The following is a 24,520-nucleotide window of genomic DNA, read 5'->3' as shown; positions in this document are numbered from 1 at the left end:
AATACACTTATTACCTAAGGTCTTTATCATGCAACTTCAGTAACAATTTAGCTATGTGATTTGACATGATACATAACTAGTATTGTAAGATAATACTTATAACCTATTGAAAGATTATATTTGGTCATCTATTTGACCCAGTAGAAGTGAAAGTCCACAAAAACATAAATTTGAAGAAAAGAAATCATACTATGACAAACGGCATCGACACGTCATTGACAAAAGAAGCCTCAGTGTTAGAGATACAAACCTTAGTTAATGGCTCAACCATTTTATCTCTTTACTTACTGTATTAATCACCATAACTCACCATAAGGTGTGTTAGCTTCGTATTTTTTTCTGAGAATGAAACCGGATTGCCTTGAAGAATCCAGCGGTGACAGAACAAAAATAAATAGAGGCTCGACCGCTTCATGTTCATATTTTTGTGAGCAATTCGTGCTTATAACGTATTATGAAATAAAAGCAATTTAGTAAAACATGAACAAGAAATATAGATAGAGAGAAGGAAAAGACTTTCTTCTTCAATTGTGTGTATCTTTCCATTGCAATTACATGACCTTTTATAGGCATAAAAATTAAAGATGATGGACATAAAATAAGAAATTTAATCTTTAAGTTATTCACAACATGGACATCCAATGTAGCATCCAAAGTAGCATCCAACAAACTATTCATAACATTAATAACTTTTTCTCTTACTCACTTTTTTATTTTATTTCATCGAAAACCACACGCACTCTCCATTTTTCCATTTTTTCCTTTTATTTAATGGGTAACGGAGAAGACAGTTGGGAGGCATTTTTGAATACTGTCGACAGCTTCAAGGAGTTCGAAATATATATAGCGGGCACTACTTAAACAGTATTAACAACTCTAGAAGTCTCCATCCTCAACTAGGGTTTCTTCATCTTCCACTCTCATAACTGCTTTTTTCTTGCACACACAAAGGTTGACATAAACAAGGAAGAGTAGTAGAAGAAGATGGGAAGGCCACGGTGTTATTTGGACATAAGCATAGGAGGAGAGCTCGAAGGAAGAATTGTTGTCGAGCTTTACAATGATGTCGTACCTAAAACTGCTGAGAATTTTAGGGCTCTTTGTACTGGTGAAAAGGGTATTGGTCCTAATACTGGTGTCCCCCTCCATTACAAGGTGCTCCTCCCTTTTTGTCTCTCTCTCTCTCTCTCTCTCTCTCTCTCTCTCTCTCTCTCTCTCTCTCTCTCTCTCTCTCTCTTTTAATTTATTCTTTGCACGCATGTTTCCAGATTCTTGGTCACTAATGGATATGAAATTAAATATACCCTTTTATAGTTCTGAACTAATAACAACTTTTAATTGTTGGGACTTTGTTGGGTCGCTCTTGTTTTGCTTGTAACAAGTATATATTCTATGTAAAGATTGTTTCTTGATCTGAAAGGATTTAAAACTGCTGAATAGACTAAGAAATTGTCGTTGAACCTTTTCAACATTCTTGGTGTTATCGATTGCCCATGGAAATGAAATTGGATATATAACCATTTGAAATTCAGCAGCAATTCATTCATGGGACTTTTATTGGATCAGTCATTTTTTTGCTTATCAGAAGTATATATGGTATAAAGGCAGAATTTTGCAGTAATATCTTTTGTGATTTATGTAAAGCTTGTGTATTGTTCTGAAAGATTGTAAAGGTGCTCAATAGATTAAGGTATGACTCAATTTCTTTTCTTTCATTGGTTAGTACTGTTCTATAAATCTCTTGTAGAAAAATTGGGTCTTTCTACCTCTACTTTAGTGTCCCTACATTTGCTCCTCCAAGCAGATTGCAAGTTATTTTGTACTTTTGAATTAGGTGTTCTATCTCGATAAATTTAATAGCCATTTATTCTAAGACCGCATCTAGTGGTTCTATATGGATATTGTCCACTGTAGATCTCAATAAAACTATTTTAGTTCTCTTGCACTCCTTACAAATTAAAACTTTTTTTTTTCTGGTTTTAAATTTAATTGCAACATAAGTGTATACAAATATCTGCTTCCATTCTACAGAAGGATGAGATTTCGTATGACTATTACTATTGCTTCTCAGCTAGAAAGAAATGAGATTTTTGTTTTATTTCAAGAGGAACTTATGAATGTTTGCCTCATTGCTGGGGAAGGATGAGAACCGTTTCACTTCTTGCTAAAAAATGATGAAATATTATTTGATTGCTATTTATCGCTGTTTTCTCACAGATCTGGAAATTAACTGTCTGCTAATTGCTCTGCACTGGTGAATTAAAGAACATTATTGAATCCATTTGATTCCCTCGGGAAGATCACTTTTGCAAGGTTTTTGAATTTTGACAGCGGATGCTCTTCAGGTCTTGGTTTTTGTACTCTAGAAATCCTCTTTTTTAAGTACATTTACTATGTAGTAGTTAGTCAAGTTGGATTTAGATATGCCGCTGATTGCTTGTATATAGTCAAAGACGCTTGATATAGGATATTGAAGTTTGTCTTTGGCAACTGGTTTTTTGCTCCTTATCTTTGAGTATATTGAAAGGGAAAATTTTAGATAAATGCTTCACCTATCTTTTAGTTTATGATTAACACTTTACAAACCTGTTTTAGCTGAATCCTTGGAGAAAATTTGTGCTCTTCTCATTCTGAATTTTCTTTAAGTGGTCCCTAAATGCGTTTGTACGTACATTTCAGGGAGTTCGTTTTCATCGTGTGATTAAGAGCTTCATGGTACAAGGTGGTGATATTTCTGCTGGCGATGGTACTGGGGGAGAATCTATCTATGGGCTAAAATTTGAAGATGAAAATTTTGAATTGAAGCATGAAAGAAAAGGAATGTTATCTATGGCTAATGCTGGGGCTAACACCAATGGATCTCAGTTTTTCATCACAACTACTCGAACTTCCCATCTGGATGGAAAACATGTGGTTTTTGGGAAAGTAATCAAAGGAATGGGGGTTGTTCGTTCTATGGAACATGTGACTACTGGTGATAATGATTTCCCAATGGTAGATGTCAGTATAGCGGATTGCGGTGAAATTCCTCAGGGTGCTGATGATGGTATTGCAAATTTTTTCAAAGACGGAGATCTATATCCTGATTGGCCTGCTGATCTTGACAACAATACTGATGATATCTCTTGGTGGGTCACCGCCCTCGAGGCTATTAAGGCATTTGGTAATGAAAATTTTAAGGTATTAATTTTACAACAACATCATGCGATTAACTGTTGCACACCCTTGCTTCTTTTTCTCATTGACATTTGACTATATCTCTTTTAGCTATCTTTCTAATGTATGCCTAGCTTCTTCCTGTAGAAACAAGATTACAAGATGGCTCTTAGGAAGTATCGAAAAGCTTTGCGCTATTTGGATATCTGCTGGGAGAAAGAAGAGATAGATGAAGGTTGGCATTGCAAAAACTTCGTAACTTGATTGGCTCTGAAACATATATATCTGCTTGTAGTAGCATAGACAGCTGTGAAATAGGGATATGCTGTAGAAAATGTTGCCATATGACTTGTAACTTTGCTAGTGTCTGCTTGTTCCTTGCAGACAGGAGCGCATATTTAAGAAAGATGAAATCACAGATATTTACCAACAGTTCGGTGAGTCTGCATTCTACTGCTTTTGGTTGTTGCTCTACTGAAGTTACATTGTAGGCAATAATTAGGGGTTTCCTTGTTGGTAACAACCCACCTACTCTGATTTTTGTTATAAATGGCGGTAGTATATTTTTACTACATCAAGATCATTTCAGGATGGTAGAGGGACTAAGCAAAATAAAGTCCATTATTCTGATTTTTGTTGCAAATGACGGTAATATATTTTTACTACGTCAAGATCATTTCAGGATGGTAGAGGGACAGAGCAAAATAAAGTCCATTATTATGATAAATGTATCAATTCCTTTTAATTGAGCTTTCCTCTTTATCTTAGTTCCACTTCGTTTTCATGTCTTATAATTGCTCCATTGCTTAATGCATGTTTGTCTTTAATTGAGACCACATGTTTCTAATTTCATCACATATCTTGAGTCGAACTTCAACCATTGCGTCATGAATCCAGTTGTCAAGCTTTCTAACTTCATATTAGTTTGCCGGTTAACCAACCAAACCACATAATTGATGTTTGTCATGTATAACCAGGCTTGTAAACTAAAACTGGGAGATCTGAAGGGAGCACTCCTAGATGCTGACTTTGCAATGAGGGACGGAGAAAACAATGCGAAAGCTCTATTTCGTCAAGGGCAGGTTAGTATCTATCAAGGGTTTTTTTGTTTCTGCAGCAGCTTTGATCATATTAACTATCCAATAACCTGTTTGTTATTTTGGGTTTTGGAATGGTTGATATAAATTAGATTGCAAGCCTTTTCGCACTAGTGCTGAGGCAAGCACTACCCAAGTATGGAAGTAATAGATATATATACCAAATGCTTTATAATCTAACTTGAGTAGTTTCTCCTTTTCTTGATAAAGGAGTTGTTAGTGGTCAACCAAGTTGAACGTACCTTATTTAGGCATTTGCCGGTGATTAATTTTTCCAACTGATGGTTCTATAGATTAGTAGTGTGGTAGGGCATGGATATCTTGTTCTCTTGGCACTGATTCGGGTGTTCATTATTTGGTAAAACTATAAGTACCACTGTAAGCAGCTAGCAGTTGCAAATTTTCTCTTAAAAGTTTCAGAAGGTGCAGGGATGTGTCGTTCTTATGGTTTCTGATGCTTATTGTGGAGATTATTTTGCTATAAAAGTTTGTTGAAAATGTGAGCCATTCGACATGTTCATCAATGGTTAAAAAGACGTTGTTTCTTTTGTTTGGGGGTGGGGGGGTGGGGATAGGTCAAGGAGGTATGGTTAGTGTTAAGTTGTATGTATCTGCTGTTTAATTGCAATTGTCATAGCTGCTTTTTAGCTTTTATGTCATTGTGGCTACAGTGGTTCGTCACCCATGTCTACTCACGGCTATCTTCTGTTACTCCTTACAATGGCTCCTCTGTCCTCTTCAATAATAACGTCTGTCTTACTTGACCAATCAGGCTCACATGGCTCTTAATGACATAGATGCTGCAGTTGAAAGTTTTATGAAAGCATTGGAGCTGGAGCCAAATGATGGTTAGTGAGATTTCATAGTTTGTTGTGTATTCATTTTCTGGTTAATCTATCAACCTGCTTTTTCTTCCTTTACATCGGAGTATTCAATTTAAACAGTGATAAGAGCTACTTCAGTAGGTTTGGACATGTTTTTGTTATCAAACTGGAAGTAACACTGATTGGAACAATAATTATCAGAAAATGTTAAACTATGATGTGATACCCTTAGGTGAATGTAAGGACGTGTTTGCTTTAATGTTGTAAGAATTGTTTAATTATACCATAGGTGGCGTGATTAGCTCCATGAGAACAGTAGTGATAGCTGGATGGGGATAAACAGGAGTAATTGCTTAATTACACTTGTAGGTCATATTTACTATAGTTTGACTTGTTTGGACATGAATTTTCAGGAGGAATTAAAAATCAGCTTGCTGCTGCTAAAAAGAAGGTTAGTATATGGGACTCAGCTGCTGTTAAACACATACCAACATTAGTTTTTTTCTCGGGCAGTAGGAGCATAGTTGTCACACACTTATTTTCGTTTTTTTTTTCTTTTTCCTTCTGATAGATTGCTGATAGACGTGACAAGGAGAAAAAAGCATATGCCAGGATGTTCCAAAAATAGTTGGGGTAGTCGTTATCGGATTTGGAACCGGCACGTGCAATTAATACGTACAATTGCAAGCATTCTGGGAGTTGCTTGTGCTTTTCTGAAACAGGATAGTTTATGCCTTGTTTAGATACATTGGTCCTGATCTATGCACTGAACTGATTTTATATGAACTGCTCAGGCTATTTTTGGTTACCTTCACCAATTAGCGGAAGGGGTTTTGTGGTGTCAATCCACCTTTGCTTGTTACTAATCAGCTGTTAATAAGCTACATTGGAGGAAAAAAATAATAATTATGAGCATCACTTATTCAATCTCTGTTAACATAAGATGAGGTTACTGGTATGTAACTCAACTGCAAATGGTGAGGGCGTTTGACCTTTGCCTTTTCGACTGTTGAAAATCTCGGCTCACAATACATAATGGTATTTTATCTGTGTCTTTTGACGCGCAAAAGGAAAAAAGAAAAAAAATAAGGATGGCCATGCTGTCTGATGGTTTTTCCCGTCATTTCAGTTTCATATCCAGGTCTTTGGCAGAGCAATTTATTGGAAGAAGAAAAAATAAAGACTTCCAGAACAAGAACCAGTTTTAAAACGTTCTAAGCCTGATGTTCAATTTTCTTGAGACTCTATCTATAGCAGTTTAAAGGGTAGGAAAAAGAACAGCTGCTTAGAACTAGCTATTAGCACTAGTGTTCTGGTTCAAATAATTTGTGACCCGAGTATGATTTAACATGGCTATTTCTAGCCAATCCTCCTGACATCCTATTATGATCAGCCCTTTTGGGATAGAAACAAAAGTGTGTAACAAAATCAAGAATCGAACTCCTTTTTTCCGCTTGTACAGGATTCTTTTCAGCATAGAGTAAGTCATATTGTGCAGAAAAAAACAATGAGGTCCTATTTTGGTAGAATTGCTTGTTGGTTCAGTCAGTTCCATACGCTGCTGCTGAAGAAAATAGGGAAATGCAATTTGTTTGGACCTATTTTAAAATTGGATGTTAAAAATATTAAACCAAGAAATTATTTGGATCAAGAGCTGTACTATCTGCTAAGAATAAAAAATAGGCTTGTTCTTGTCGATTATTTCCTCATAGGTGCTTTAGAAATTTGCTTTTCCTTGTCCTAAGACAAATTTTCCCCTAAGAAACAGAGAAAAGAAAGAAAACTTTTATCTGTTTGAGACTGTTCCTCCTAATTTGATGTCATTATTACACCAAATCACCAATCCATTGTCCATAAAAATTAAATCAATGTTATGCCCATTTTCCCAGCCGGCTTCTGTATTCAGTTCCAAAAGCACTATTTGACTGCTATTTTCGCACCAAATGATGGATTATCACTTTTTCTCGATGAACATCGCACTAAACCAAAACTAAGTTACAGTTGCTTTGACTTCTAAAGGCCTTGCAAAATGTAGCGGAATACTTCAAACTCAAATTGTCGACATATTTATCTTTAATTTTTTTTTTTAAAAACTAAAAAGCAGATGAAGAAGCTTAAACCCTGCAACAAGTTCAATCTAGAATGTCAATTTGCAACGAGAAATGGGCACTAATTTCCGGTTGATTTACAACGAAAATGAGCAAATTATATATTTAAAGGTTGAGTTGCAAGTTGGAATATTCTAATTTTCTTCTTTAATGTTGATGTTATATCTCTCACTTTACAAATTTGTTTCTCAACAAATTTGTCACTCTAGAATAACTAGAAGTCATTAATTTTTCTAAAAATTCCATCTTTATTGCTCAAAGAAGGCATAACGCAGCAGGGAGATGTAAGAGTAGGGCTGAGCATAATTTTGTAAATACCGAAGTATCGTACCAATTTCAATTTTGGTGTACGGTATTTTAGTATTTGGTATGGTATTTGGTTTAAGTTTTTAAATAAATTGGTATTAGGTATAATATTTGGTATTTTAAGATAAAATACTGAAATACCGATACTGTACCGAAATATATACTATATTACACAAAACACATATTATCAATTATAACATAAATATAAAAAATCTAAAATTTTACTTTCCTTTATTCTCAAAGTTCATCAATTAACTCTAAACAAGTAACAAGACATTTCTAATGATCAAATATTCTTTTATGTATAATTTTCTTTATTTGGGTCGATATTTGCTAGTTTTGGAATTTTTTTTTGTCAACAAACATTTTCAGTTTTGTATTTTTGAGTATTTTTATTAAGAATATTAGAGTGTATGACTCTATGCACTAGTTAGTATTCAAACCGAATAAACCGAAACCGAAAAGAGAAAAACCAAACCATTCCACATTCATATGGGGGATTGTTGGGTTTTAAGTATATTAATACTTAAAAGATGGTGAATGAAAAATGGAGGAGAAATGAAATATTTCAGTTTCATTTGATATTCCCTCCTTGATGAAGGAACATTGTCCCATATTGGAAGAGGAAGAGGTTTTTAATGGGTATATAAGCAATTGCTCTTCTTCTAGCTCTTAAAGAGTTGAGAAGAAGGCAAGCCTCGCACCATCGTCGCTCGCTCGCTCGCTCGGCTTCGGCTTCGAATTCGGTCAAATCTATTGATTGATTAATTTTTTGGACCCAATTTATTTGTTAATAGTAAATATTAACAGAAATGTTATTAGATATCCGTTTACTAACAAAATATTAATATTAAATCCAAGAATATTAATATTAAAATCCAACCGCTTCCATTTTTCCGTTTTCTGTTTTGGTAACAGAAAATTAACTACCCTCTTTAATTTTTCCTATTTATTTTCCTCTTTATTGTTGAGTAAATAGCAATTTATGTTGTGGCCGTTTTGCAGAAACAACCATTCTAAAGAGTTGCACCTCTTCAGATTTCAGCCCAACATTGGTTATAAATACAAGTCCATTCTCTCAGATTTTTTATACGATTTTCTGAGTTTCTCCTCCTCCTTCTGCATTGTTTTAACTTCAAAGAAAATAATAGTAAGTGTGATTTGCTACCGAACTTTGTGTTCGCTGAAACACTGGGGTTTGAAGTATCACTACACCAGTGTGTAATTCGTTCTATCATGGGAGGAAATAATCCATAACCATGGGTACTATGAGAGGATTAAATTCCTTAAGGAAACACTATGAATTCAGTGGGCTCGGATTAACTTTTATTTCTTTACATTTCTGTTTATATATTATTCTGTTTTTTCCAGAATTAGTTTACAAGTACAGATTACTAACAAACTTAAGGAATTTAATTTGTATTATGTATTTGTGTTATATTCACTGTTTTGGAGTTTAAAACCTTTATGGGTTTTTACTACGTTGGAGATTAAAATCTATGTGATTTTAACGTTTGTTTGTGTCATTCTTTTACAGAAATGACTAACGATAACGGGAACTAGGCTGTTCCAATGGTGACTGCCAGTGCATCAACAAGCCGAACACCGGCGGAGAAACCTGGAAAATTTTTCGGGTTAGATTTCAAGCGGTGGCAGCAGAAGATGTTCTTCTACTCGACTACCTTAAGTCTGCAAAAGTTCATTAAGGAAGATGTTCCTGTTCTGCCCGATGAAACTCCAGAGAGTGAACACTTTCTCGTAATTGAGGCGTGGAAGCATTCTAATTTTCAGTGCAAGACTTAGCGGACTGGAGGACTAGTTGTATAATGTCTACAGTGGCGTGGAGACATCAAAAGAATTGTAGACTGTGCTTGAAAAGAAATACAAAACTGAAGATGTCTGGTTGAAGAAATTTGTTGCCGCCAAGTTTTTGGACTACAAAATGGTAGATAGCAAGTCTATTATTACCCAAGTCCAGAAATTGTAAGTGATTATTCACGATCTCCTTGCTGAAGGTATAAATCAAATTAATACTGATGTTGAAAGTAGTAATCTTAGTATTTTTACTAACAGAATTTTCGTTGAAGGTCTTGTCATCAATGAAACATTCCAAGTAGCAGCGATGATTGGGAAGTTGCCTCATTTGTGGAAGGACTTCAAAAATTGAAACACAAATACAAGGAGATGTCCCTTGAATATCTCATTGTTCGGTTGAGAATCAAAAAGGACAACAAAGCTACTGAAAAGAGCGGCCGTGGAAACTCAACAATAATGGGAGCAAACATTGTGGAGGATACTTCTCAAAATAAGAGAAAGAGAAAACAGGCTTCTAGATCAAAAAGCAACCCAAGCAAGAAGCGGTTCAACGGAAATTGCTACAACTGTGGAAAAGCTGGGCACAAATCTATGGAGTGTCGTGCTCCGAAGAAAGACAAGATGAAGGGTCAAGCAAACATGGTTGAAAAGCATGAAGATGTTGATAACTTGTGTGCCATGCTTTCTGAATGCAACCTGGCAGGAAATCCTAAGGAGATGTGGATTGATTCTGGAGTCACTCTCCATGTTTGTGCTGTTAGGGAAGCCTTTGCAACATATGCTCCTGTTGGACCCGAAGAGACTCTTTCTATGGGAAATGCAGCAACCACCAAGATTGAAGGATGTGGGAAGATCTTTCTAAAGATGACTTCTGTCAAGGTGGTAACTTTGAACAATGTCCTTCATGTTCCCGAGATTAGGAAGAATTTAGTCTCTGCTGGACTTCTTGTTAAGAATAGTTTTAGGTGTGTTTTTGTTTCCGATAAGGTTGTAATAAAAAAGAACGAAATGTTTGTAGGAAAAGGTTACCTCACTGAGGGCTTTTTCAAGCTGAATGTAATGGTTGTTGAAAATAATAATAAAATTTCAGTTTCGTCTTACTTACTTGAGTCAAATGAATTATGGCATATACATTTGGATCATGTTAATTATAAAACCTTGCGGAAAATGATTAATTTGGAAGTATTGCCTAAATTTGAATGCGACAAATCAAAATGTCAAATATGTGTGGAATCTAAGTATGTTAAGCATCCTTATAAGTCAGTTGAAAGAAATTCAAATCCTTTAGACTTAATTCACACAGAAATTTGCGACATGAAGTCAATACCATCTCACGGTGGAAAGAAGTATTTCATAACTTTTATTGACGAGAGTACTCGATATTGCTATGTTTACTTACTTAATAGTAAAGATGAAGCAATAGACGTATTCAAGCAATACAAAAATGAAGTTGAAGAGCAACTTGACAAGAAAATCAAAATGATAAGAAGTGATAGAGTGGTGAATATGAATCTCCTTTTGAACAAATATGTTTAGAATATGAAATTATTCATCAAACAACAACCCCTTACACTCCCCAATCTAATGGGATTGCGGAAAGAAAGAATCGTTCTTTAAAGGAGATGATGAACGCATTGTTGATAAGTTCTAGTTTGCCACAAAACTTGTGGGGGAAAGCCATTCTTATGGCTAGCCAAATACTAAATCCAGTACCCCATAGCAAAACACAATCCATTCCATATGAAAAATGGAAAGGAAGGAAGCCCAACTTGAATTATTTTAAAGTGTGGAGGTGTTTGGCAAAAGTGCAAGTTCCTAAACCCAAAAGGGTAAAAATAGAACCGAAAATCGTTGATTGTCTTTTCATAGGATATGCGACCAAGAGTAAAGCATATAGATTTCTGGTTCATAAATTAGAAAATCCCGACATTCATAATAATACGGTTATAAAATTAGATAATGTTGAGTTATTTGAAAATATATATCCATATAAAAAGGAATGTGAGTTGATTGGTGAAGGATCTAAACGACCTAGGGAAGAAACAAAAGAAAGTACATTTAATCAGGAGGATCCAAGACATAGTAAACGTCAAAGAACGTCTACTTTATTTGGACAAGATTTTGTGACTTTCTTATTGGAGAATGAGCCTCAAATATTTAAAGAAGCTATGTCTTCTTCCGAATCATTATTTTGGAAAGAGGTAGTTGTCACACCTCCTTTTTTACACTACACTCCCGGAAAGGGGTATAGATAAAAGGAGTTTTTCCAATTAAAGGACAATCGAAACGGGATTATTGTTTTAAAAAATTCAGAGTCGCCACTTGGGATAATTTTATGGTGTCCTAAGTCACCGATTCAAATCCCGAATCGAGGAAAGAATGACTCTGTATTACAGTCCGCGAACCAGAAATCCGAGTAAGGAATTCTGTTAACCCGGGAGAAGGTGTTAGGCATTCCCGGATTCCGTGGTTCTAGCACGGTCGCTCAACTGTTATAATTGACTTATTATCTGATTTTAGAATATTTTGAACCTATATGCATTTTAAATTTATAACCGCTCTTATTCATTTTAAGGAAGATTTTAACGTCAGCCAAAACACATCTTTCGACCGCGCCACATGAAATGCACCCGCAGTCTGAGACATATTCTATTTGACGTTGTTAAGATTTGAATTTGGGTCACATAAAATGTGCACCCGAGTTTAGGAAGGTAATATTATTAAAAATAACGTACCTAAAGCAACTAACGCGTTAATTTTGTGAGGGCCATGAAAATTCGCTAAATGGCAAACCTCGATTTCTAATTTCAAAGGATTTTATTATTCGAGGGCCATAGCTAAGCTTATTTAACATGGCACGCCTCCAACTATTTCAAAAGATTGTATTCAAATAAAGTCACCTACGGATACTCCTATCTAATCCAATTTCTGATTTTCAAAGACAAACAAACATCTCTACTGCCTTGACTAACATGCCATGGCCCAGAAATGCAGTACAACTACTTATTCAATTAAACTAGACCAAGTGACCATACAACCCACGTAAATTAGCAAATAATGGTCCAACTATTATTTTTGACTCAAGTCTTATCATTCCATCCGTGAAGAAGAACCAAGTCTAAAACGTGAGAACCAACAGGGTAGAAGAAAACTAAAATGCATCAGGACTTAACGATGAGCATTCATATTATTCCAAAAAAATTCCAAGCCTATCATGATTGATTAAACTCTACAGATGCTGCATTTTAATGCCACTAATGAATCAACAACATGAACAACATGAAGCACATTAATAACACCATTTAATTTCAAACCAAACAGATTATAGAAATTTAACCATCCAAGCAAAACAATAAAGAAGAAAACAACGGACCTTTGAAGCCTCTCAATATATTAAAGATCTTTCAACGGGTTACAAGAAGAATACAGCACGATGGTTGGGCACGAACAGACACTCGGCAAGCAACGGATTTGACCGAGTTTCGCCGGAAGAACTCGAATCTGACAGTAGCTCGGACGGAACACCAACTCGACGACCTCGAACGGAACGATGACTAGAAACTTCTCATGTTTCTATCACTGTTTTTGCTGCATTTCCGGCTAGTTATGGTAGCGACAGATGTGGGAGGGTGGAACGGTAGCAGTGTGTGTGTGTGTGTTCGTCGGCTTCAATGGTGGTCGCCGGTGACGTCGTGCATCTGGTTTCCGACGAACAACGACTGTTTAAGTTGTTTGGTCGCTGGTTGGTGTTGTCACTTGCCGGTGATCAATTCCGGCGAAGCAACAGCTCAAGTGAAGGAGATGGCAGAATGGTCGAGGTCATGTTTATGGGGTGGTCGACCGATGGTTGACGACGGAGATGGGGTGAGGTCCTTTTGCTGGTCAGCGGCTGTCGGCTCAGGTCGTCGTGAAGAAGACGAAGATGAGAGTATGGGGTCTGTGCGTTTTTCCGGCGTGCATGGGTCGTGGGGGGTCTGTTTTGCAAGGTTAGGGCGTTTGGAGAAGACAATCCAGAGGGGGTTCTTGTTATGCGCAGCTTCTCTGTGTATTTTTTTGTCCGTTCTTGTCGTTTTAGGCTTTTCTCTTTTTTTATATTGTAGGTTTTTTGGTAGGGTTTTAGGTTAAGGGGTATGGTCCTAGGAATTATGGGCTTGAAAATTGTGGGCTAGGTCCAAAATTAGGCCTAAAAATAGGTTGCTCGAGCCCAAGTTCTATCCTTTCCCCGCGAACGAGATTAAAAATGCGAACTCAATTATTAATTAGTCCTACTATTCAAATAATTATTAAAATAAAACTAACCATTAAAATAAATCTATTTTTGGTATTTTTAAATATCATATTAAAATAAAAATACGATACTATTTTTGTATTTTTTTTAGGATTAAAAATGACTACAAAACATTAATGAACCTATTTTTGTAATTTTTGTTTTCTTGTAATAAAATAGAGTAAAAGAGTCAAAATTACTTAAAATATCTATATTATGCCTAAATTAAATATTTACGCGCTAAAATATGAAAAATCTTGGGGAGGGTCAAAAATCACATGTCTACAATAGTCAATAGTGAAATAGAATCCATATTGAACAACCATACATGTGAATTGGTTGATCTTCCTCCTGGAAATAAACCTTTGGGTTCTAAATGAATCTTTAAGAGGAAAATGAAAGATGATGACACTATTGATAAATTTAAGGTAAGACTTGTAGTCAAAGGATATAGATAACGAGAAGGTCTTGATTACTTTGATACATACTCTCCAGTTACAAGAATTACATCCATACGGATGTTAGTAGCATTAATTGCGGTGTATGGTCTTGAAATTCATCAAATGGACGTTAAGACGACCTTCTTGAATGGAAATTTGGAGGAAGAAATCTACGTGGAACAACCTGAAGGGTTTGTGGTTCCAGGTAAAGAAAATAAAGTCTGTAGACTTGTTAAGTCCCTTTACGGACTAAAACAAGCACCCAAACAATGGCATGCGAAATTTGACCAAACAATGTTGTCAAATGGTTTTAAGATAAATGAATGTGATAAATGTGTGTATATTAAAAATGTTCCAAATCACATAGTCATTGTTTTCTTATATGTGGACGATATGCTGATAATGAGTAATGACATTGCCAACAAAAATGCTACTAAGCGTATGCTAACTAGCAAGTTTGTTATGAAGGAGTTGGGAGTTGCTGATTTAACTCTAGGGATTAAGATTCATAAGACTCCTCAAGGTCTGGCATTGTCACAATCTCATTATATTAAGACAATACTTGAAAAATTCAAGCACTTAGGGTTTAAAGTTGCAAAGACTCCAATTGACGTAATCTTGCATTAGCAAAGAACAAAGGCCAAAACATGTCACAATTGGATTATGCTCTTATGTTGGGATGCTTAATGTACATCATGAATTGTACACGACTAGATATAGCTTGTGCTATAAGTAAATTGAGTCGATACACGAGCAATCCAGGTCAATCTCATTGTATGGCGATGAAACCAGTTTTGGGATATATATATAACATACCCAGGACTTTTCTTTGCACTATCGTAAATATCCTGCGGTCATTGAGGGATACTGTGATGCAAATTGAATCATCGGATCAACAGATTCTAAGTTCACAAGTGGATATGTATTCACTATTGGTGGAGGAGTGGTATCTTGGAAGTCGTCCAAACAAACTTGTATTGCCCGCTCTACAATGGAGGCTGAGTTCATAGACTTAGATAAAGCCGGTGAAGAAGCTGAATGGCTCCGGAATTTCTCGGAAGACATTCCAATTTGGGCCAAACCGTTAGCACCAATATGCATACATTGCGATAGTCAAGCGGCAATTGGAAGGGCTGGGAGTGTTATGTATAACGGTAAATCTCGTCATATACGATGAAGATATAAAACCGTTAGACAATTACTCTCTAGAGGAATTATCACGATTGACTATGTAAAGTCAAGTGATAATATATCGGATCCACTTACAAAAGGCCTAACTAGAGAGGTAGTTGAGAAATCATCAAGGGGAATGGGACTATGGCCGAGAACAAGTCATAGTGGCGGTAACTCTACCTAGAAGACTGGAGATCCCAAGATCTAGGTTCAAGGAGATCAAACAAAGTCATTAATGACTGTTCAACATTGTCAACTAAACTTTTGGTCCATTCTCGTGATGTGACAATGTTCAATACCAAGGATAAAGCATTAAGGCTTTTTAATGATTTCTAAATTTGATACGAGGTATATCAAATAGTGTATCTACGGGATGACACGTTTAGGAATCAACTATGTAAGTATGAAGTGTTAGCTGCTTCAAGGAGAATTTTGTAAGGCCAATTCTCTATGCATTTATGAAACTAGGCGGTGTTCATGGCTGAAACGAACATAACAATGAGAACCAAAGACGGTTAAGAGTTGGTTGTGTGACTTATGGATGTTTAGATATACACCAAAGTTTGACGGTTCAAAGATATCAAATCTACCGATTGACCGAGTATATCCGATATAAGTTCACTATGGAAAGTTCAAAGGGAAACCTACTTATCCAGATGCAATTAATCCTTGCTTGCGAATCATACAGTTTTTCATGCATATTTCCGTGATATAGCCATTCTCCATTCATATGGAGGATTGTTGGGGTTTTAAGTATATTAAATGCTTAAAAGAGGGTGAATGAAAAATGGAGGGAAATGAAATTTTTAAGTGAAATTTTAAGTTTTTCCCCATTGATGAAGGAACATTGTCCCATATTAGAAGAGGAAGAGGTTTTAACGGATATATAAGCAATTGCTCTTCTTCGAGCTCTTAAAGAGTTGAGAAGAAGGAAAGCCTCGCGCCGTCGTCGTCGTCGCTCGACTCGACTTCGGATTTGGATTTGGTCAAATGATCGATCGATTGATTAATTTTTTGGACCAAATTTGTTTGTTAATAGTAAATATTAATGGAAATGTTATTAAATATCCGTTTAATAATAATATATTAATATTAAATCCAAGAATATTACTATTAAAATCCAACCGTTTCCATTTTTCCGTTTTCTGTTTTGGTAACAGAAAATTAACTACCCTCTTCAATTTTCTCTTTATTTTCCCTCTTTATTGCTGAGTAAATAGCCATTTATGTTATGGCATTTATGCTGTGGCCATTTTGCAGAAACAACCATTCTGAAGAGTTGCACCCCTTCAGATTTCAGCTCAACATTGGCTAAAAATATAAGTCCATTCTCTCAGATTTTCTATACGATTTTCTGAGTTTCTCCTCCTTCTTCTGCATTGTTTTAACTTTAAAAAAAATAACAGTAAGTGTCATTTGCTACCGAACTTTGTATTCGCTGAAACACTGGGGTTTAAAGTACCACTACACCAGTGTGTAATTCGTTCTATCCTGGGAGGAAATAATCCATAATCTTGGATATTAGGAGGGGATTAAATTGCTTAAGGAAACACTGTGAACTCAGTGGGCTCGGATTAACTTGTGGGCTCGGATTAACTTTTGTTTCTTTACATTTTCTGTTTATATATTATTCTGTTTTTCTAGAATTAGTTTATAAATACAGATTACTAACACGGTATTGATATAGAATTTTAAGAAACCGAATACCGAACCGAAATGTCTAAATACCGTACCATACCGACCGACGAACACCCCTAATAAGAGTAATTCAGCCAATACCCCTTTTAATTAACACTATTAAGTTAGTTTTCTAAAGGGCTGGTGTGCCAAAATCTTAAACAACAAATAAAAATGCCAAGGAGCGTCGTAGGGTTAATAGGATGAGTTGGAGCAGAATGACTGTATTCCAATTCTCCGTCCTTCGAAATTCCATCATTATAATCCCATGATAACTTATTTTCCTACCAAATGACCTTTAGTGTCCATGAACTAAATGACCTCTGCTTGAGAGACTCGAACCCCAACGTGGAAACCTCCGAATACAAAGCTAGGTTCTCTTCTAGCAACCTATAAAACATGTTTAATAGAGAAAGATATGAACTTTTGGAATATCTCAAGTGTAGAACCGACCATTAAATATGCTAATTAGTCAAAAGGGTCGTAAGAAACTCGGTTTAGGTCAGTAACCATTTTAAAATACTTAACGCTTTTTAGGGAAAATGGTGTTTCGGTGGTGGACTGCAGATATAGTTAATTACCAAGTCTCTCTTAGAAAATACGAGAATGCTTTGCACTAATTTTCCTGTCTCACCAACCAACTTCATGAAAAATTTGACTCATTTTCGTCTATCTCATTTCCTAATTAGTCATAGTTTTGTACTTGCCTTCCTATATATATAGCCTATTCTTTTGGATCTTTCATCACCACCATCAATTCCATTTCTCTTCTCTTCTCTTCATTGGAAAATCAAAGAACTATTCTGAGGCAAAATGGCTTCGGCTAACGTACAAACATTTCTGTTTCTTGTAGTGTTTTCGTTCATGTTTGGCGTTAGTCTGGCCAACTTTAACTACAGTTGGGGACCAGGAAACTGGAACAAAACTAATTGCCCCTATGGTAATAATCACCCAAATGCTACTCAAACCTCGAATAAATTCATTGTTGGTGGTTCCGAAAATTGGCATTATGGCTTCGACTACATGGATTGGGCTCGCAAGAATGGCCCTTTCTTTATCAATGACACATTAGGTACGTCTTCTTTTATTCAAAAATTAAAATTTCTCCTTTTCACATAACTCATTACGTGGCAAAGCCAGAAATTTACGCAAGGGTGTTCAAACTTGAATGAAGTGAAAACAATTCTTCGAGAAAGAGTATTCAATATATATTATATACCTCTAAAAATCTAATATTTTACCTATATACACAGTGTAATTTTCCGACGAAGAGTGGTCAGTTATGCAGCTTCGCCCATGTCACGTATATGCATGCAGACACACACATATATAGGATTTAATTTATATATACATTACATAAGTGTATTTTAAGCTGTTGTAGCAATTATATAATATACCTTATTTTACAGGTTATTAATCTCATTTTTATAGACGATTACTTGTCTTTTTCTGTTATGTGACCTCATAAAAATTATTTTATGTTTTTAGTATATTGAAATAAAACTCTTTTTTGTACTAAATTGACACCCATTATAACAAAATATGGTGCATGTTATTATTTGCTCGTTAACTTTAAGTTTTGATTTCACCTTCGACTGCATTATGCAGTTTTCAAATATGATCCACCAAATCCAAATGGTGGATTTCCACACAGTGTGTACTTATTACCAAACTATTGGAGCTTCATTAAGTGCGATTTCAGAAGGGCTAAGAGGATAGCAAATCCGAACCAGGGTGCAGGTGAAGGATTCGAGTTCGTGCTGAAGAAAATGCAGCCTTATTATTTTGCCTGTGGAGAGCATGAGGGAATTCATTGCAACAATGGGACAATGAAGTTTGTTGTGATGCCCCTCAAACGTTGGCCTTTCTAATTTGACGATGACATCTTGCTTGAAACTTGACGGAGAATACTGTAGTTTTGCTTGGAATAAACTAACGAGTGTTACACTGAGTAGATTTTGGAATTTCGTCTTTAGTTTATTCTGATTGGAGTTTTGATTTTAAAAAGGAGCTATGATTATGTATCTGTAGCTATATATTACATGTTCCGATATTTGAGCTTGTCAATTCTGTTACTACATTTGTTTAAACAAAAAAGTTAAATTACATGGGCCAAACAGTCAATCTTTTGGAAAATAGTTCTTACAAGAGTTTTAGATGCGAACACTATATATATTCACAAATTAAAGATTGTGTATTAGAAATGAAGAATAGAAACTCCCACAATTACTACAACCGAATATCATTGTCACCTTCTAGTGGAAACTCCCCAGAACTTAATGTAGCTTATCCTAGTGCTGTCTTTCCGTTGCACCAAACTAGACTTATGAATATATAAAAAAATTAAAAGACTTTTTAGTTTGTTTCACCATTCTTTTTGTGTTTTTTATTACATTTTTTTTTTAAAATTTCGGTATACAGATATTTCTTTCAAGCGGTTACAAAAATTAGGGTATCAAATGGTCCGGTTGGGCCAAATCAATCAAAAACGATTTAACAAGTTGATTCAATAAAGGAAATTGTACCTCCTATAGCAAAGCTTTACAACCTATTTATTATAAATAAAAATACCTTTAATATATTATTTTATATAGCTACCTTTTAGTTTTTATAGCAAAATATGTATTTATGGTCACTTCCTACCATTAAGCCATTAAATACGCTGTCTAATATCTTTCTCTCTCCTTTTTTCAGTTAATTCTCTCCCAAAATCACTGGCGTATGTTCTTTTCAAACTGATCAAACTAATTTGCTTCATTCTCGGATGGCAACTCTTGCTGATACGTTCCTGGCAGATTTCGACGAATTGTCTGATAATGTTCTTGACGAGGATAATTTGGATGCTGAACAGGGAGTTGTTGGAGACTTGGCAGACATGCTAGATAATGTTTCCAAGCTGCAAAAATTACGTCGCTACGTTGAACCACGATTTTCTTTTATCATGAACTCTGCAACTGCGGTGGCCGGTTGACAAATCCAACGGAAGAGTTGATTCTTGTATTCAGATGTATTTATATGTATTCGATAAGAAATACACTGTTTTTTATTTTGTGAAGTGATTTTTGACTGTGGTATTTGGATATATTTACATGTATTTGAGTTCATACAACAACATTTTAAAATACATTGTTAGTTCTAATTGTATTCATCTGTATTTTCAACCTAATTGTATCCATCTGTATTTAAAACAACCATACAATGAAATACAGTAAAATACGCTCAATACAAAATAGAAAATCAATGAATACAACCGAGGAAATGTATTTAGATTGTAGACAGTGACTTTTAGATGTATTTAGATTTTGTTAGAGAAACATAGCATGAAGGAAAGCATATATTATGAATACAACATTATACATGCTGTATTTTTTAAAAGTTCTATCATGAATACATTATACAACTAGCCAGAATACATATCCATACAGTTGGATACATCAAATTGGTGAAGAGGTTATACGTATATACCACAAAAAAAAGGATGAACTAAATCTCTAAATATTGCTCTATTTTTTGGGTGTTTTTCGTCTAAGAAATCTTTTTCCTTAATTGGATTAATAATTTTGCGTGTTATAACTGAGTTTATTGAGTTATATTAGGAGTCTATCACGTTAATTGATTCACTTTCAATTTTTAAACAGCTGGAGAGGCCTATTTTACGCTGTATTCATTAATACATCTCGCGAATACATATGAATACAACGGATGATAGCTGGCATGCCCTGTTTTTTCACCGAGTTTTGCTACCATATTCGTGAATACAGTAGCTTAAATACATCGAATACATTCCATAACAACCGAAAAGATAACAATAGGAAGTAATTAAGTATATGGTAGCTATAACAAGTTAATACCCACTAAACAATAGTGGTTTCTGAAAATTTCTCATAAATAAACGGCTTGAATCTTAAAATTTGCGGGTCAGTTTGAACTAAACAATGAACTTGCTAACTCAAAGTCATTTTTCAGTTGTTTATTGTTTCTTTACTTCATTTATCGTTTTTATTAGCCTAATCAAATTGAAAAAAAGGTTTTTGTTTTATTAATCATGAAAATATACAGCTAACCAACTCTTTTTATGTTTTGATAAATTTTATTATGGGTCAATCTAGCATTACATGCGCTGTCCAATTCGCCGAACCTTTTAGATGTTCTAATATGGATTAAACCCAAATTGATTCCATAATGAATAAGTATATATTTGGATCAATCTTTCCAAACTTAAGATTACGCGAGCACTATAAATTCATGAGTTAAATCTGACGCACCTAATAATAAAAATACTAATAGGATAACATACAAATGTTGCTGCATGCAATAAAATTGATGTAGGGGACTAGGATATATCCAACTATTGACACGTACAATAGATCAAAATTGAAAACCATTATAACGAAATTCCATTCAATTAAAGACAAAGGAGCAGAATTGTGCATAAGCTTGAAAAAAGACATAAAATAGAGAAACTTGAGTACAAGGTAGACTGAATTTAAGCAGCAAATACTTCATAACAGACGTTGTAATTGTTGGAATATATACCACAACGGAAGCAATAACAGAATCTTATTCACGTGTAATTTAAACAACTAGCACGTATGGAGATTTTAGGATTACCTCTTGAAGCGTAAACACAACAAATCTAGGTCGTTCTCCAGTTCCTCAGTTGAAAACACACTAGCAGATTTCCACAGTCTTCTACTGTGTTACTCAAACAATAACCGAAAATAGAGAATTTTGGGTGGGCAAAATTCTAGTAGAAATCGCAGTCAGAATCATATAAAAAACGTCCATCCCTTATATCCATATATATAGCTGCGTTTTTTAGGTCAAAACCGTTTTCAAAACCTCTTAGGTTTCCTTCTCCCACTAAGGGACGGTTTCCACGTTTTCTTTCCCACTAAGTAACAGTTTCCACTATTTTCTATTATTTAGGCACAGTAGGGACCACAAAATTTAATTAACAATGCTTCCTATTATGATATTAATTTCGAAATTCTGAGACTAATTTCCATAAAAAATCGTAATAAATTACGAATTATTCCACTAAAAATTCGTAATTGCACTCCTTAGTTCAATTTCGAAATTCTTCCATAAAACCTTATTTAACTCCCCATGTTAAGATTCAGATACTAATCAATCAAATTAAATTACTGACTATTTAATTTACTGATTACTTCCTTTAGACTTACACTTAACTTATTTCATGTGACGGATACAAAATCCACCAGCCCGGTTTACACATGAAAACTTATAAGCTTTCATAAAGGAGTATCATCAATCTCAAAATCGAGACATGGATTCCATCAACTAATTATTACTTCGCCAATGTATATCATTGTTATCCAATTTACCAGGCTTATTGACTCGCGAAAGAATCTCGCGTTTTAATAAATCAAAACAACAAGTGACATACACAGCTAATAATAATTATATCAGGATTAAGAGTATAAGTACATTAAATGGACTAGAGAAATTATTTTATAAAGTCAGTATAAAATACTCATCTCTACTTGATCCGTTCAATACATACAAAATGTACTAGCACAAGAAGTTGGAATTAAACCATTCCCATAATCAAGATAAATTATATTTAATCTTGTGCTACAATCATTCCGATGATTTGTCCAATTCCATCATTAGATTGTGAACATTAACTTTTATGTCTTACAAGAACCGATGATTTAATCTTCCGTGTATAAGCTAAAATCTATACACTAAATCATCTACTATGTAAGCAATGGACGCACAAACCAACACATAATCTATTTAAAATGAAATTTTATTGAATTTAAATAAGTAAATAAATAATTGTTCATAAAGAATATTATAACAATACGAAACTCCATAACAAATGTTGTAATATCAGCAAACAATAGGTACGAGACCAACCCTGTTGGTGACGTCATCATAAAAAACCAGAACACGAGTGCAATCCTCTGGAACTGGAATGCTTTGTCCCATTTTTAAAAGAACAACATGAAGATTTGGGTTCTCTTTCTTTATTATATTCACTGCTTTGTTGACATCTGCTGCAATAAGCTCTGGCCATGAAGACTTACCTATATATACACATTAACAATTGCAAATATATTATTCAAAATAAAGACAGAAAACATTAAAAAGAACAGGACACAAAACAAGGTGAAAAATAAACAGAAAATTACCCTGAATCGTACACTGTGGAAACGGACAGTGAGGAGAACTCATATTTTAGCTAATTGCCTAAGTACTCTAATAGACAATATATATAGATTTGCAATTGTTTGGAGAAGATGACTCTGGGGTGGCTATATTTATAGGTGTCTTATTTTAACGTGTTTCCATATTTAATTAATCCTAGTAATCAATTTGCAGATTTACTTAGGAGTTGAAATATGGAAATCTTATGGTTAGTTATTCGATTTACGTATAGAAATGGATACAGATATTAAAGACATAATTATGTTAGGAATATGCATAAATTGCATTCTAAAGTTGCCCCCAAAAAGTTATTGACACACTTCAACTTTCGAGCATTTCCAGATTTACCGACACTAGTTTTAAACTGAATCGCGTTAATTAATATGAAATATATACAAATTGTTGAAAAACAACAATGAAAGTTAAACTAAATGGAATATGTGTTTAACTGATGAAAATAAATATTAATAGTTTCGGCCACATTTGCCCTTGAGATTTGGCCTTCTAAACGCGCTTGAGAAGCCAAAACGTTAAAAACGAACTAAATTGTGTATGTGTCATTTTTCAATTGGATCCTCTTTTCTAATTACATTTATTTTCGACTTGTGAATTTATCCTACCTTCTCGTGGATTTACGTATTTGTGAATATATTTTCTAATATCAAAATATAAAAGTATTTTCAAGATTATTTTTAATTAGTGTTCAAATCTAAATAGATTAGGTTTTAAGTTTTAATCCATTATACTATTAACACTTAATTTTATATTTTCCTTAATTTTTCATTTCGTAAGAATTTTTAGTATTCAGAGATACTTGAGTTTTATATACCTGAATAGGTGAAACTACACATGCATAAATATGAAGAAAATAATTTAAACTATAAGGAAAAAGTTGATTATTTTATGTGCATATTTCTAACTTGTACATCTAGTATTTACATTGTTGTCTGACTTTTTCAACCTTTCATTAGAGAATTCATTTTTTGTTGTTGTTGTGATATTTTCCTTTGTTTAAAATCTAAAAGAGGGTAAAGAAAAATAAATAACAATAAAGTAGAATGAAAGGGAAGAAAAAACATAGTACAAAGCAAAACCGAATCCATCGAGGTCAAATTTGACGAATCTCTTCTATAATTTCTAAGAGTTTGTAACAAAGATGATGCTTTCACTGCTCTATCAATAGTGCAGTGAATTAGGGCACATGCACAGAAGATTTTTCTAGAATCTGAGGTTAAGAAATAAAGAAGGAGTAATATTTTCTTATTGAGCTGAAGAGTACAATGACTGTTTTTATAGATAAAGCAGCTAGACCTCACGTGTACTATATGTGCAACTAACTACTCTTAACGGTACTTTTAACAACCTCTTAGCAGTAATAACAAACCTCTAATATAACTAGACTTTAACCACAATTAACTTAGCTGAGTTAGCAACTATTTTAATACTACCCCTCAAGCTGGAGGGTGGTGTAAACATGTGA

General features: G+C 34.5%; 1 protein-coding gene and 1 long non-coding RNA gene across 3 annotated transcripts; both read left to right on the top strand.

Annotated features, from left to right (window-relative positions):
* Window positions 1-984: 984 nt before the first annotated feature.
* LOC107780505 (peptidyl-prolyl cis-trans isomerase CYP40-like) lies at window positions 985-6,004 on the top strand. Of its 2 annotated transcripts, XM_016601056.2 has the most exons (9): window positions 1,020-1,155; window positions 2,218-2,345; window positions 2,680-3,180; window positions 3,304-3,391; window positions 3,541-3,593; window positions 4,134-4,238; window positions 5,026-5,101; window positions 5,491-5,528; window positions 5,649-6,004. In XM_016601056.2, exons 3-9 carry the CDS (start codon window positions 2,713-2,715, stop codon window positions 5,703-5,705), a joined length of 885 nt encoding a protein of 294 aa, XP_016456542.1. In that variant the 5' UTR covers window positions 1,020-1,155; window positions 2,218-2,345; window positions 2,680-2,712; the 3' UTR covers window positions 5,706-6,004. The 2 variants fall into 2 exon arrangements, with proteins under 2 accessions (NP_001312230.1, XP_016456542.1); NM_001325301.1 differs by lacking the exon at window positions 2,218-2,345 and having other exon boundaries at window positions 985-1,155; window positions 5,649-5,705.
* Window positions 6,005-17,486: 11,482 nt separating this feature from the next.
* On the top strand, window positions 17,487-18,924 carry LOC107780506 (uncharacterized). Its single transcript, XR_012711416.1, has 2 exons — window positions 17,487-17,935; window positions 18,472-18,924. It is a non-coding gene; the product is annotated as an uncharacterized LOC107780506 (long non-coding RNA).
* Window positions 18,925-24,520: the final 5,596 nt, after the last annotated feature.

The sequence above is a fragment of the Nicotiana tabacum genome, chromosome 7 (genome assembly GCF_000715075.1).
Source record: "Nicotiana tabacum cultivar K326 chromosome 7, ASM71507v2, whole genome shotgun sequence".
NCBI classification, from domain to species: domain Eukaryota; kingdom Viridiplantae; phylum Streptophyta; class Magnoliopsida; order Solanales; family Solanaceae; genus Nicotiana; species Nicotiana tabacum.
The sequence above is the reverse complement of the archived record's forward strand: the minus strand, read 5'-3'. Positions and strand labels throughout refer to the sequence as shown.

Excerpts from the sequence above, each read along its gene's own strand:
- LOC107780505 (NM_001325301.1), top strand. The coding sequence starts at position 985 with ATGGGAAGGCCACGGTGTTATTTGGACATAAGCATAGGAGGAGAGCTC. Across the intron at positions 3,594-4,133 it reads AGATATTTACCAACAGTTCG|GCTTGTAAACTAAAACTGGG; the intron begins GTGAGTCTGCAT and ends ATGTATAACCAG. Across the intron at positions 5,102-5,490 it reads GGAGCTGGAGCCAAATGATG|GAGGAATTAAAAATCAGCTT; the intron begins GTTAGTGAGATT and ends ATGAATTTTCAG.